The 12,981-nt window shown below is 48.0% G+C and overlaps 1 protein-coding gene across 10 annotated transcripts in view; it reads right to left on the bottom strand.

Moving 5' to 3' along the window:
* The window catches only part of ACSL6 (acyl-CoA synthetase long chain family member 6), a 59,404-nt gene extending 53,286 nt beyond the window's left edge, over positions 1-6,118 (bottom strand). For 4 of the 10 annotated variants that reach the window (XM_032626820.1, XM_032626822.1, XM_032626821.1 and 1 more), the window contains exon 1: positions 5,979-6,118. In XM_032626820.1, coding sequence (XP_032482711.1) covers positions 5,979-6,027 — 49 coding nt within the window. In that variant the 5' untranslated portion in view covers positions 6,028-6,118. Of the gene's footprint in view, positions 1-5,526; positions 5,613-5,978 lie in introns of all 10 variants that reach the window. The other 6 variants (XM_032626815.1, XM_032626817.1, XM_032626818.1 and 3 more) reach the window with 5 other exon arrangements.
* Positions 6,119-12,981: the final 6,863 nt, after the last annotated feature.

Below are 12,981 nucleotides of genomic sequence, written 5' to 3'. Positions count from 1 at the left end.
TATAACCAAGGCTGGGGCAAGGGTGAGTGGTCAGGAGGAACCCCACTGGGGACTCTTCAGCCACCAGAACAATCTAGAGAAACAAACAAACAGGGAAAACACACTAGTGGTAAAAACAGGGCTCTGCAGCAGGACAAGTCCTGCTCAGTCCCTGATTATCTACCTCCCGTGCTGGTAGGTCAAGCTGTGGTACCCTGGGAGTAGGGCAGTGTTGCCGGTGTTGATTAGTGGGCTCTGTCACAGAGCTGCCCACTCAACCTGGGCCTGCCTGTCCTCTCTCTCCATTCCTCCAATAGCCATCAATCACTAGGTCTGCTCCTGGCCCTAACAGGTGCCAACCCAGATTTGCTTACCCCAGGGTCTGGGAACAGATGCTGACTGTTACCTCACTGGCACCATCCAGGCCTGGCTTCCTATTCTAAAGCTCCAGGAGACAGTTACCTCAGAATGCAGGCCTGAATGAGCAGATGACAAATCAGAAGCTCACCACCCCCAACTCTCCATGGACACCCCCAGGCACCCCTACTCCCTGGAGTAGCTGTCGGGAGAGCAAAGTTCTCCAGGAAGAGCTCGTAAGCAGGCACAGATGGGACTTTATGGGATTTGAAATCTTTCAGGCTCTGAGATTACAAATTGGGCTTCTGAACAGATAGCTCAGCTTGGCTCAGAATCCGTCCAAGCCCATTTCCCATCCTCCTACTTCTGCCTGTCACAGATCCCAAGCCTCACACATATCAGGAGCCACACAAAGTAACTGGGTCTGAGAATGACCACACCAACTATGGGCTCCTGGAGCAGCTGAGCAATTATGTGGGACCACCCCTGAGCCTCACCTGAAGGCCAACCCCAAGGGCCCAAAGTAGCATCTCACTAACAGTGCTCCCCTCCTGGGGCCCAATGGGTGGTTAGTGGGGACTCTGGCCAGGCCAACGCAGGAGTGGGGCCATCACACCAGATCATCCAGTGAGCTGAGGACCTTGACTAGGGCCTCCTTCAGCTCTGCTTGGCCGGAGTTCCCAGCCTACTGGGAGACTGGAAATTTGGAGCTCTAAGGAAACAACAGAATCTCATCCTCAGAGAAGACTATCTTCTGTGAAACCAGTCACACCACAGCTGCCAGTGTGGTCATTCACTCACTCGTTAATTCAACAAACACTTCTGGAGCACCCCCTTCTGTTCCGGGTTCTCCACTGAAGGCTGATCTGGCTCTGCCTGCAAGGAGTTCACACCTGCTTTCCCCTACAGCTTCTACCATATTGGTGATATCCACCAGCTAGGCATAGAGCCTGGCACCCAGTAGGAGAACACTCAAGGTCTGTTGTCAGCCAATGGACTTGCAGTGAGAAAACACCTCATTATTAAGATAAATTGTTCTCAGGGAATTCTTCATATCATTCATTTATGCAATCAACACTGATGCACACTGTGTACCGGCCCTGGCTTGGGCGCGGGGAGAAGACACCCTGGCTCTGCCCTCAAGGAGATCAGAGGGCTAGTAGAGGAAGCAAAAGACTGTAGTTCAGTGGCACGTGTGCCACCAGGAGATGCATGCGGCTTGAGTAGTGTAGGGACAGTGTCACCTTGGCCATCCACATGCCCAGTTTGGGCCATATGTCCTTGATGCATCTACCACACAGAATGAAGCCTGTGCTGCCTGGCCTGGCCTTCTAGTGCCCGCAGAGGCCAGCCCTGGAGACCCCGCTGGCTGAGCAGAGTCTGTCCCTAACTCTCATTGATTCACCTTCCCAATCTTTTCTCACACGGATCCCTCTGCCTGGAACGCCTTTTCTTTCCCTACCCCCTTTCTGCACGTCAGAATCCTGCACCTCCTTTGAGGAAGGTTTAGCTCAAGGTGTTATAACTTTAGCTAACATTCAGTGAGCCCTTTCCTATGTGCCAGCCCCTGCTCTTTGCTCTTTACACCTGTCTTCTCTTTAAACCCTCCCCGTCCAAGGACTGCTCCTTTGTCTGTGCCCACTGACTTAGCCTGCTGGAGGGGCTCAGGCCCTGCCTGATCCTGCCTGATCCTCCGGGTCCCTTCTTGGCCTGGAGTCTGAGCATGTGGTCTGACTCACAGCTCTCAGGAGTTGCTTCACCACTGAACCTCCTTGTGTCTTTGTGCCACGTCTATTAAATGGGGATAACAGCACCACAATGTTGTGGGTAAGATTGAAGGAAAGCTTGGGGAACTGTAGAACATGGTGCTGGACACGTGATGGGTGCTCAGGGCAACAGCAGTCAAGTCAGCATGTTTGCAACAACACTTCCCCCATGAAAACACTGCTCCCCCCCAAAAGTACTTCATTCAACGAATATCTGAGTGCCTACTACGTGCCAGGCACTGGCTAGTTACACACTGCAGCTTCTGTTACACCAATGCCTGTAACTTCGGCCTCTTTTTGCAAACTCCTCATGCTCACTTATCCTGCATGCTGTGTGTGGGGGACAGTCCTGGGTCCCATCTGGGACTGTAGCTGAGCCAAGTTCAGCCTTCTGAAGGTCAACCCAAGAGCCCCTGTAATCACAAGGGACAGAAAACCTGCCAGAGAGCAGAATGGCCAGGTTCTGCCACCACCTGGTGTCAGTGTGCTCTCACTGGGAGCACCCCTGTATCCTACCACGGGCCGGGGAGGGAGAGAAGGCACTGAGGTATGAATTCTCCCACACAGTGGTGTACCATGTGCAAATCCAGGCCTTATCTTGTGAGGCATGCCCTCAGATGTGCTGCCTGGTGCCCCACCATCTGTCAGGGCCCTGGCTGCCTTCTTGGGCCCCCTGGGATGGCCCCAGACCTCACACCAGTCCTCCACCCTAATGGGAGCAGGGGTGTGGGGAGAATTTGATGGGGCTGGGCTGAGCTAGGCTGTGCAAATCTGCACCTGCCCTGGATACCTACAGCCAGGTTGCTGCCACACCAATCTCTGCCACCAGGGCCAGCCTCCATTCCCCTAAGGGTCACAGCTAGGGCCTCCTACCTTCCCCTTCCTGGAACCCAGCCTCAACTGGGCCATCCTTGGGCCACAGTTATTCTCATCCATAACATCACAACAGCCTCCCACTGCTCTCCCAGCCTCCACCCTCCTCCTTCTGGCTCAGCCTGGCCACTAGCTCCTCTGCCCCCCTAAATAAAACCCTTTTCTCTAGAATCCCCTCCCATCCAGACTCCATTCTGACTCCATCCCCTCCTACAAGCTAGGCTCCTCAGGCACAAGACCCTAAAGACCCACCTCCACCACAGTTCTTCCTGCACACTTTTGCTGGCCTGATTTTCTCTACCTGGGGTTTGGCCTACCTGACTCTGACAAAACACCCCTCCCTATATGCTGCAAAAGCCCACTCAGACCAATGGTTGGGTATATGGTGCACAGACTGGACACTGTAGAAGGACACAGGGCTGCATCAGCCTAGAAATTCATCCACCAGGAGGGGAGCCTCTTTCCACTTTGTACAAGGGTGCCATATAGGCAGGCAGAAGTGCCAATCCATTGCTCCCATAGTCCTCTGAGTGCTCACAGCACTGAGACCATGTTTTCCTGGGCCAGGCACAGCATCTGACTCACCACACTGGATCTATTTTGTTTCCTTGTTTATTACTCAATACACAGGTGGGATCTGGGCTGGCCTCAGCAGGGAACAGGACAAATACAGCCTTAGCTCTCCTAAGGCTCAGAGTACATGGCTGCTTCCCCCATATAATCAGTTCCTTCTCCAGGTGGCTCCCCTCTACCCTTCCCTTGTCTCCCTAGGGCTGGATTGGGTGGCAAACGGCACATAACTCTACAAAGAGTAATATCACTTCAGGGGGCCTCTCCTATTTCTAACTGAGCCAGAGAGATCTGGCAGCTGCCATGGGACCCTGGCGATTACAAGGCAGAATGTGTTCTCAGTGTTAGCCTAGGTGTCCTCTCTGCCCTCAAAAAAAGGCTGGGGTCCAGGTAAAGTCCCAAGCAAGGCGGACGTGATCTGAGAATGCCACAATGTGTCTGAAGTGGGTACCACACACCAGCCTCAGTGTCTCACTCTTATACCAAGTATGGCATCTTTGAGGAATTTCCTGTACCCACTGAGAAACTTGGTCTGTAGGGAAGAAGATGTCACCTGTACCAAGAGTCACCCTGCTTGACTATTCTGAGGCCCCTGAACAGTCTTTCATTGAGGCAGTCTCCCCATTCTAGGAGGCGCCTGACCGCTTTGGGAAACACTCCAGGCCGAAGCAGGACAGAAGACCAGTTTGAGTTAGCATCTGCTGAATTCCACTTTCAGACAAGCATCCCACACTGTAAGGACTTTTTTTCTCAGAGGCTGATGACTCCTGCCACATGTGGCTCTGTAGCCCCCAGGCACTTCCCTGTAGCCGCAGAAGACCAAGGCTCCAGAGAGCTACCCTTGGACCCATGGCTGGGTGGGGGCCTCCTAAGGGTAGGGCAAAGGGGTCCTGGCACAGGGAAAAGCCTCTGAGACCATCATCCAAGCAATAAATGGTGGCTGTTACTATCATCATCATCATCATTACCATTATTTTGATGACTCCTGCCCTTTATACTTAACCCTAGCTCTAGCTCCAACCCTGCCTGTTGGATGAGCACATCAGGCCCAGAGTGCCCCTGCACCGCTTGGCCTCAAACACGGCAGACAGAAGGAGCTTAGGGAGCTGAGGGGATTAGGGAGGCCTCACTCTCCCCAGCTCAGGAGAGGTGTCCCTGTGGCCTGACTCAGGGCAATGGTGGCAGGGGCTGCCCACCACTACCTGGCCTACCAACCCTCTAGGTTCAAGCCTGATACCAGGAAGCACTTAGCAATGATGAATCAATTAAAACTCAGATCAAATCCTAATCTGCCAGATATTATCCGTGTGACATTGGGCAAGTCAATTAACCTCTGAACCTCAGTAAAAAAAGAGCACCACCAACCTCCTAGGATTTGCTGTGAATATTAAATAACACAGGCAAAATTTCAGTTAAGGATTTCAAAAGGGTCGCCTTCCTCCCCTTCTTCGGCTCAGAAAGAACCTTACTACCTCCTCTGATGATGCTGTTTGAGCATGAAATAATAATAAAACTAACATTCATAAAGCACTTGCTCTGGGTCAGGTCCAGCTTAAAGCCTTTAAGGTTCGAGCACTTCACATACATTATGAGACTGAATTTGCACATGGGGGTATGGGTGGGGGTGGGTGGAGACCCTTTAGTGGTATCATAACCTAGAGGAACCCAACACTCACAGAGGGGAGTGGCTGGTGTAGGCAGCAAAACTGGTGGATGACTGCGCCCTGGGTGAGAGGCCAGGTCCTGTGTGGGGAGGGGGCAAGAGCATTGGGCAGGGATTCAGAAGGGGTTCTCAAGGTTTCTTGAGAGGATGCAGGGGTGAGAGGCTGACTCCTGTGAGGGGGAGAAGTGGGCGCTGGCAGGGTGGGGACACAAGTCATGGGCATAGCTGAGGAGCCAGGTGAACCCTGCTTTACAGAAATCGTGTACTCCGGCTGAAGGGTGGGGGTGGGCAGGAGGGGTTGTGAGGAAGCCCTCTCACCAGCATCAGGAAGCCCCAGGTCAGTCCCGGTCATGTCCTTGACCTGCTGTGGGACCTCAGGGTCCAACATCCTCAGGGTCTGCATCCTGGAGATGGACAAGGATGAACTGTCTGTCCCTGGACTTGGCCTTGGGGGACGAGAGGACTCAGGGCCTAGTCTGCTCGGCGGATGGTCCTCACTATAAGGGGCGGGGGGAGTCGAGAACCGGAGGGAAGTTGTTGTGAGGTCTCGGAGAGCAAGGCCCCTCATTTTCACTGACACAGGCACTTCCCAAACGCGGCCCGGAGCCCGCCAGAATTTGGAAGGGGGTAGACCTGGGGGGCCCAGGGTAGTCCTGAAAGGATGGCTCGGCAGCCGGGGCTGGGGGATCACCCCCAGCCCGGGACCAAGATCCCACAGCGTGCCAGGGGTGAGGGTCACAGAAGAGGACGGGGAGAGGGGGAAGACTTACCCGAGAACAGCCAGAGGGAGCCCCCCGACACAAGGAAGAAGGTCAGCATGTCGCTCAGCGGGACCCAGATGGGCCCGGCACGGCCTCCCCGGCCCACAGCCCCGCAGCCCCAGCAGAAGCCGCGCAGCCGCTGCCGCCGGGTATTTTTAGCCCCCGCCCCCCCCCCCCCGCGCCCGGCTCCGCAGCGCCCCGCCTCCGCGCGCGGCTGCCGTGTCTTGGCGGGAGGGGGAGGGCGCCACGGGCCCGCTCTGCACCGGAGCCCCCTTCCAGCCCCCTTCCAGCCCCGCCGCGGTCCAGGTCCGGGCGCTCCGCAAGCTCACAGCCGCGTGGGAACCGCCGAGGCCCCGAGCAGGGGAGGGGCCAGGCTGCAGAGCCGACCGGCCCTCTCCGCCCCGCCTAACGTCACGACCCGGAGTTCTGGGGAAACCGGCAGGAGAGGGCAGCACGGGCGACGAGCGTAGGAGCGCGACGCCGCGCGCACCCCACCAACGTGCGACCCTTACCCCTACCCAGCGCGATGCTGGCTTTTATGGCTGGGCGGGCTCGGGTGGCAGAGAGGTCGCGGTAACCTGTTCTAGGAGGCACACTTTCCGGTGGGCCGGTTGCGGCTGACGCTAACGCCCCCTAGGACCCCAGTTTTCAGACACCAGGAGCCTCTGGATGTCAGGTCTGCAAGCCAAAGAGGAGAGAGGGCGGTGAGGGTCTATTTAGGATCTGGAAAAGGGGCAGCTACGCCGGATAGTGCCCATATTCTCTGGGGACCTCAGATCTCTCTTTCTGGGAAGATTGGATCTGAGGCCACCCAAGGTCACAGGAGGCTCCATGTGGTAACAGGCTGCCACACAGGGTCACATGAAGTCACAGGAAGCCACATGGAATCACAGGTGTTCCACCAGAACACAGGCAATCCTGGTCTTCACACACAATCTTATGTGGCACATGAGGTCTCAAGAGGCCCCTAGTAGCTAAAATGAATGGCCACATAGGAACCCACGGTCACAGATCGCCACACTGCTAGCTGAGCGGTTACCAAACTGAACTCATCCCGCCTGAGGCACAGCAAAGCGAATCTACTGACACCAGGTTTTGGTGAAGGAAAGTAAAGTGTTTATCACAGTGCTCCAAGCAAGGGAGTGGAAGATAAACCTCAGATACACTTCAACTTGGTCTTTGAGTTAGGATTTTTTTAAAGAACAAACAGGCTGGAATTAATTGTCTTGTGACACTTCTTCATTGTAGTTTTGAAAGTTGGGATGTCCCTGGTTTATGATGCTCTGGCCAGGTGGTCCATGGCTTGCAGTCTGTTAGCTCATCTTGCCCTGGAGAAACAACCTGAGTTTGCATATTAATGATGATATCTCTAATAGCTTTTAGTACATTAATAATGTTATCAACAACAGCAATTTTAGTCATCTGATTCTGGTTGATTACTGTTTAGTTAGCAGAGGATTGAGGTCAGAGGGGATAAGAAAGGGGATAAAGTTTTGGGTAGAGAGATTAATCATAAACTCAGTAAAGGAACTCAATTTTAGGGGGACTTGGCTTCAATCCTGAAACTGAGCAGGGCCCTGTGGGGCTCCCAGGCACAGAGGTTTCTTTTTGTCCCCCATTTCTTGTAGGCAAGACTCCAGCCTCCGTGACCTTCCCGGAGTTCAAAGGGCAGATTCGAACAGTTGCTAATCAAGGGAGGAGCAGCCAAGAAACCACCTGAGTCAAGATTAGGAGACCTGACCATCTGAGACAGCACACACCCTAATCTTGTCAGCAACCCCACCCTTGGGAAGTATTGTCAAAACTCCTCATCAAATCGTCCTGGGTTGGGACACATAGTTTTTTGAGGCAGGAGCCCACTGCGTCCCCCTTTGCCTGGCAAAGTAACAAAGCTATCCTTTTCTACTTCACCCAAAACTCTGTCTCTCAGATTCAATTTGGCACCGGTGTACAGAGAAGTTGAGCTTTCGGCATCAATCCCCACTCCTGTTTTAACTTTCCCCCAAATCTTTGAGGGAACAGAGTGATGACTATTCTATTTCCTGCTGAAATGGGGCATAGTCCTGCCTCAATTTGGGGAATGGAAACATTGCATACCAAGTTGGACATGTTTCCGACTTCCAGGTCTTAGACCCAAGACTTATGTGATTAAATTTTAGTCCCCTGGTCCACCATTTTGGTGCAACAGCTTATAGCACATTTTATTTATTTATTTTTCAAAACATCTTTATTGGAGTATAATTGCTTTACAATGGTGTGTTAGTTTCTGCTTTATAACAACGTGAATCAGCTATACATATACATATATCCCCATATCCCCTCCCTCTTGTGTCTCCCTCCCATCCTCCCTATCCCACCCCTCTAGGTGGTCACAAAACACTGAGCTGATCTCCCTGTACAGCACATTTTACAATCAGATAACCAATTAGAAGAGGAGTGACAACCCAAACTTTAATAAACCTTGGAAAACAGATCTTGTTCCCTGAGGAATTCAGGAGAATAAGCCTGAAAAACAGCCTGGACCTGGTACTAATGGGGAGACTTGTAGCCAGGTAGCCAATTTCCTAATTCTGTATAAGTAGGTTTTAACTTCTGATATGGTATTAACATATACATAACAGGAGCTATTAGCTACTACACATATGTTTCCTTTTTCTGCTAAAATCTATTCTAAATCAATTTTATTGTCTAGTACTAGTCTGGCTAAAGAATCTAATGCCTTCTGCTGGGAGGCTAAAGCTGTCTCATTTGTTACTGATATTCTCTAGTGAATCAAGATTTCATAGTCACCTTGAGACCATAAGGTTGCAGTTGAGGGCTGCTAGCAGATGTTGAGAACAGCTGGTGGTGTTCTTGAGTCTGATACAGTTCAGAAAATTCAAGTCCTCAGTAATATAGGAAGAAATCTGAAACCATGGCCACCCAGTTCTATTTGGGATGTCTGAACCACAGTTACTCTATTTTGATTTCTAAATACATTTTTTTCCTTAATGGTTAAAGCAGATGTAATACAATGTATGTTCAACAAGCCACAGAATAGGCTGTTCCAGTTTAATTTAAATGATGTATAAGCCAGAATGACTTTCCCAGACCTCAATCTGTGAAAATTTCTTTGATCATTTACACTTTTGTTTGCAAATCTTTCGATAGATCAAAATATTTGTCCTGTGATGCCAAGATGATTGCTGCCTCCCTGAATCCATCATGTCCCTCAGTGCTAGACCTCCTTTTTGTTTATATATATCTATAGCTATATCTATATAGATATCTATATCTACTATGTCTATCTATCTCTATATATACATAGACAGAGAGATATGCCTAGTTATCTACATTGGGTGAAAACTAATCAGACATAGTGAACAAGTTCAGAGGTCTGATTATGGGGAAACATTTTATAGGATATACATTTTATCCATTACACCAAACTGTCACACAAATATTGTACATGTGCTTTTAGCAGAAGACCTAAAGCAAGCAGTGATACCTGTCATGAGCAGTTATACTCTGATAACTTCACTAGAGAATTTTCCTTCTATCCTGAACATTGGGGCAACAGTATGGTTAGAAGTAAAATAATAACTTTCAATTTTGATAGGAGACAAACATTTGGTAAACAGTTCAATTGAATTAGTAAGATGGGTCTTACAGACCTGGTCTAGATTCTTGGGTCAACAGTCTACCACTGCTGTCATCTTCTTCTCCTTCTCATCTTGATGTGGGTGTCATTTGCGGTCAGTAGTCCTTTCTGTAGGCCAGTCCAGTGAAGATACCCTTTTTAAGTGGGAAATCTGAATTCAAGAGTCAATTCCTTTCAGTTTTGCTGTGCAAGAGCTACTTAAGAGTACCTAATAAGGGTCTTTTCATCTAGGTTAGAAACAGTCCTTTAACTGATGCCTTTTCCAGGATGAATAATTTCCTGGTTGCAGGTCATGGGGCATCTGATCTTCATCCAAAGATAAACTGCTGTGATAAGCTTCAGAAACAAATTTAGAGTGTCCTTTTAATAATTCAATTAAACGTTACAATAATGTAGTATAATAACAAGGAGTTATCTGGGAAGTGAGTCTTAGGCAGTAAATACAGTTCTCAACTAACAAAACTAGAATTTAATATCCACTGGAACATAATCTTTTTCTCTCTAAAATTACCCTAATTTCTACCAAATATAGCCAAATTAAGACTAATTTGTCGGGCTTCCCTGGTGGTGCACTGGTTAAGAATCTGCCTGCCAGTGCAGAGGACACAGGTTCCTGCCCTGGTCCAGGAAGATCCCACATGCTGTGGAGCAACTAAGTCCATGCGCCACAACTACTGAGCCTGCGCTCTAGAGCCCACAAGCCACAACTACTGAGCCTGCGTGCTCAACTACTGAAGCCTGCGCCCCTAGAGCCCGTGCTCCTACAACCAGAGAAGCCATCGCAATGAGAAGCCTGCACACCACAACGAAGAGTAGCCCCCACTCTCCTGCTGCAACTAGAGAAAGCCTGCGTGCAGCAACGAAGACCCAACACAGCCCAAAAAAATAATAAAGAAATAAAGAAATAGAAAAGAAATTTTTTTTAAAGACTAATTTGTTTGCAAAATAAGTCTGGTTTTAGTAAACTTGGCCTGATTATTTACAAAAGTGTAATTGATCATATAGGCTCTTTTAAATCAGCTGTGCTGGAACTTTTCATAAGGAATCTCAGATTGAACTTTTTAAAAGGACTCTCAAGGCCAGGAAAGCCACTCCAGCCAAGGGCTTATCACAGATTCTGCTTGCGATATCTATAGATTTGGGTGAATTCTTTTCTTCTCGAGGACCCCCAAATACCTTGAGATTCCTGCACCCGTCAGGAGGTGATCTTCCTTATTCACCTGATAAGGCTGCTGGAAACCTAAGAGTTTACAATTTCTGGAGGGATCAGGTAGAGAGAAAAGATAAATATTTCAGTTCTCCTTATGAAGGTATAATTTATCAAGCTGCTGGAAGTCATAATTAGCTTAAGGAGAAAGCTTTACTTATATCTGGAGAACACAGATTAAAGTCAGTAATATTTCAGATAAAAACCATTTTATAAAACCATATTCTCCAGTTCACTCAGTCCTATGTAACGAATCCTTCATCAGGATTCGTTTTTCTTACTCAGTTCAGTGGCATAATCTGCAAGATATCAGAAACCTGTACTTTCCATGAATCTTTTTGAAGATGAGGCATTTTTTGCAAAAGCATTATAGTACAATAATAAACTCTATAAATGACAAAAAAACTTCAAAAGGCATCATTAAAGATCTTATTACAATGCAACTGACAAAGAAACTTGGTTACTGCTATGACAGACAACATTGTTAAGATAATAACTAGAATTATGACTGATAGCGTTTTATTAGGGCATACCAGATTTTTTAGGAATTGCATATAATTTCTAACATATCTATATTAACAATATTTACCCATACAGTATAACCTGAGAATGTTTATCACTCTTTGACAATGCTTCCCATGTAATTTAAAATACCAAATAATCCTAGTTAGTTTAATCTCTCTCTCTGAGGTTCTTCAGGGGCCCTTTAGAAAACTCAAAGTTAGCTAGAGGTCAAATGAACTTTAATTAGAATTTGACCTTTGGGAAATTTGTCAAAAATATCAAAAAGTTTCAAAACACTTGGTCAAATAGGGTCATAGGTCACTGTGAAACAGTACTTATTCACTTAACCAAACTGACAATAAAAGATATCAAAAGCAGGGCTTCCCTGGTGGCTCAGTGGTTGAAAGTCCGCCTGCTGATGCAGGGAACATGGGTTCGTGCCCCTGTCAGGGAAGATCCCACATGCCACGGAGCGGCTAGGCCTGTGAGCCATGGACGCTGAGCCTGCGTGTCTGGAGCCTGTGCTCCACCACGGGAGAGGCCACAACAGTGAGAGGCCCGCGTACCGCAAAAAAAAAAAAAAAAAAAAAAAGATATCAAAAGCAAATACAAAGAGTTACAACAAATTTCTTAAAAGCTTGTAAAGAAACTTATGATGTTACCAAAAGCAGCTCAATATTAAAAAAAAAGAACAAAAACCCTTTGTTCTCTTGACAGAGAGAAACCAAATTCAGGTTTTTCACCATCTTACCTTTAATATTAACATTGATTTACTCAAATTCATTCTGATTTTATTTACTCCTGACCACACACAGAATTCCTTTCTTTTTTTTCTCTAGGAATTTTCTTTGTATTTCCACCCAACTTTTATGTATTTTTTTTCTTATTAGTCATCCATTTTATACACATCAGTGTATACATGTCAATCCCAATCTCCCAGTTCATCACACCACCAACCCCCCACCACTTTCCCCCCTTGGTGTCCATAGGTTTGTTCTCTACATCTGTGTCTCTAATTCTGTCCTACAAACTGGTTCGTCTGTACCATTTTTCTAGGTTCCACATATATGCGTTAATATATGATATTTGTTTTTCTCTTTCTGACTTACTTCACTCTGTATGACAGTCTCTAGATGCATCCACATCTCTACAAATGACCCAATTTCGTTCCTTTTTATGGCTGAGTAATATTCCATTGTATATATGTACCACAACTTCTTCATCCATTTGTCTGCCGCTGGGCATTTACGTTGCTTCCATGACCTGGCTATTGTAAACAGTGCTGCAATGAACATTGGGGTGCATGTGTCTTTTTGAATTATGGTTTTCTCTGGGTATATGCCCAGTAGTGGGATTGCTGGGTCACATGGTAGTGCTATTTTTAGTTCTTTAAGGAACCTCCATACTGTTCTCCATAGTGGCTGTATCAATTTACAGTCCCCAAAACAGTGCAAGAGGGTTCCCTTTTCTCCACACCATCTCCAGCATTTGTTGTTTGTAGATGTTCTGATGATGCCCATTCTAACTGGTGTGAGGTGATACCTCATTGTAGTTTTGATTTGCATTTCTCTAATAATTAGTGATGTTGAGGCAGCTCTTCATGTGCTTCTTGGCCATCTGTATGTCTTCTTTGGAGAAATGTCTATTTAGGTCTTCTATCC

The sequence above is a fragment of the Phocoena sinus genome, chromosome 3 (assembly GCF_008692025.1).
Source record: "Phocoena sinus isolate mPhoSin1 chromosome 3, mPhoSin1.pri, whole genome shotgun sequence".
NCBI lineage: Eukaryota > Metazoa > Chordata > Mammalia > Artiodactyla > Phocoenidae > Phocoena > Phocoena sinus.
This window is presented reverse-complemented; position numbering and strand designations above follow the sequence as displayed.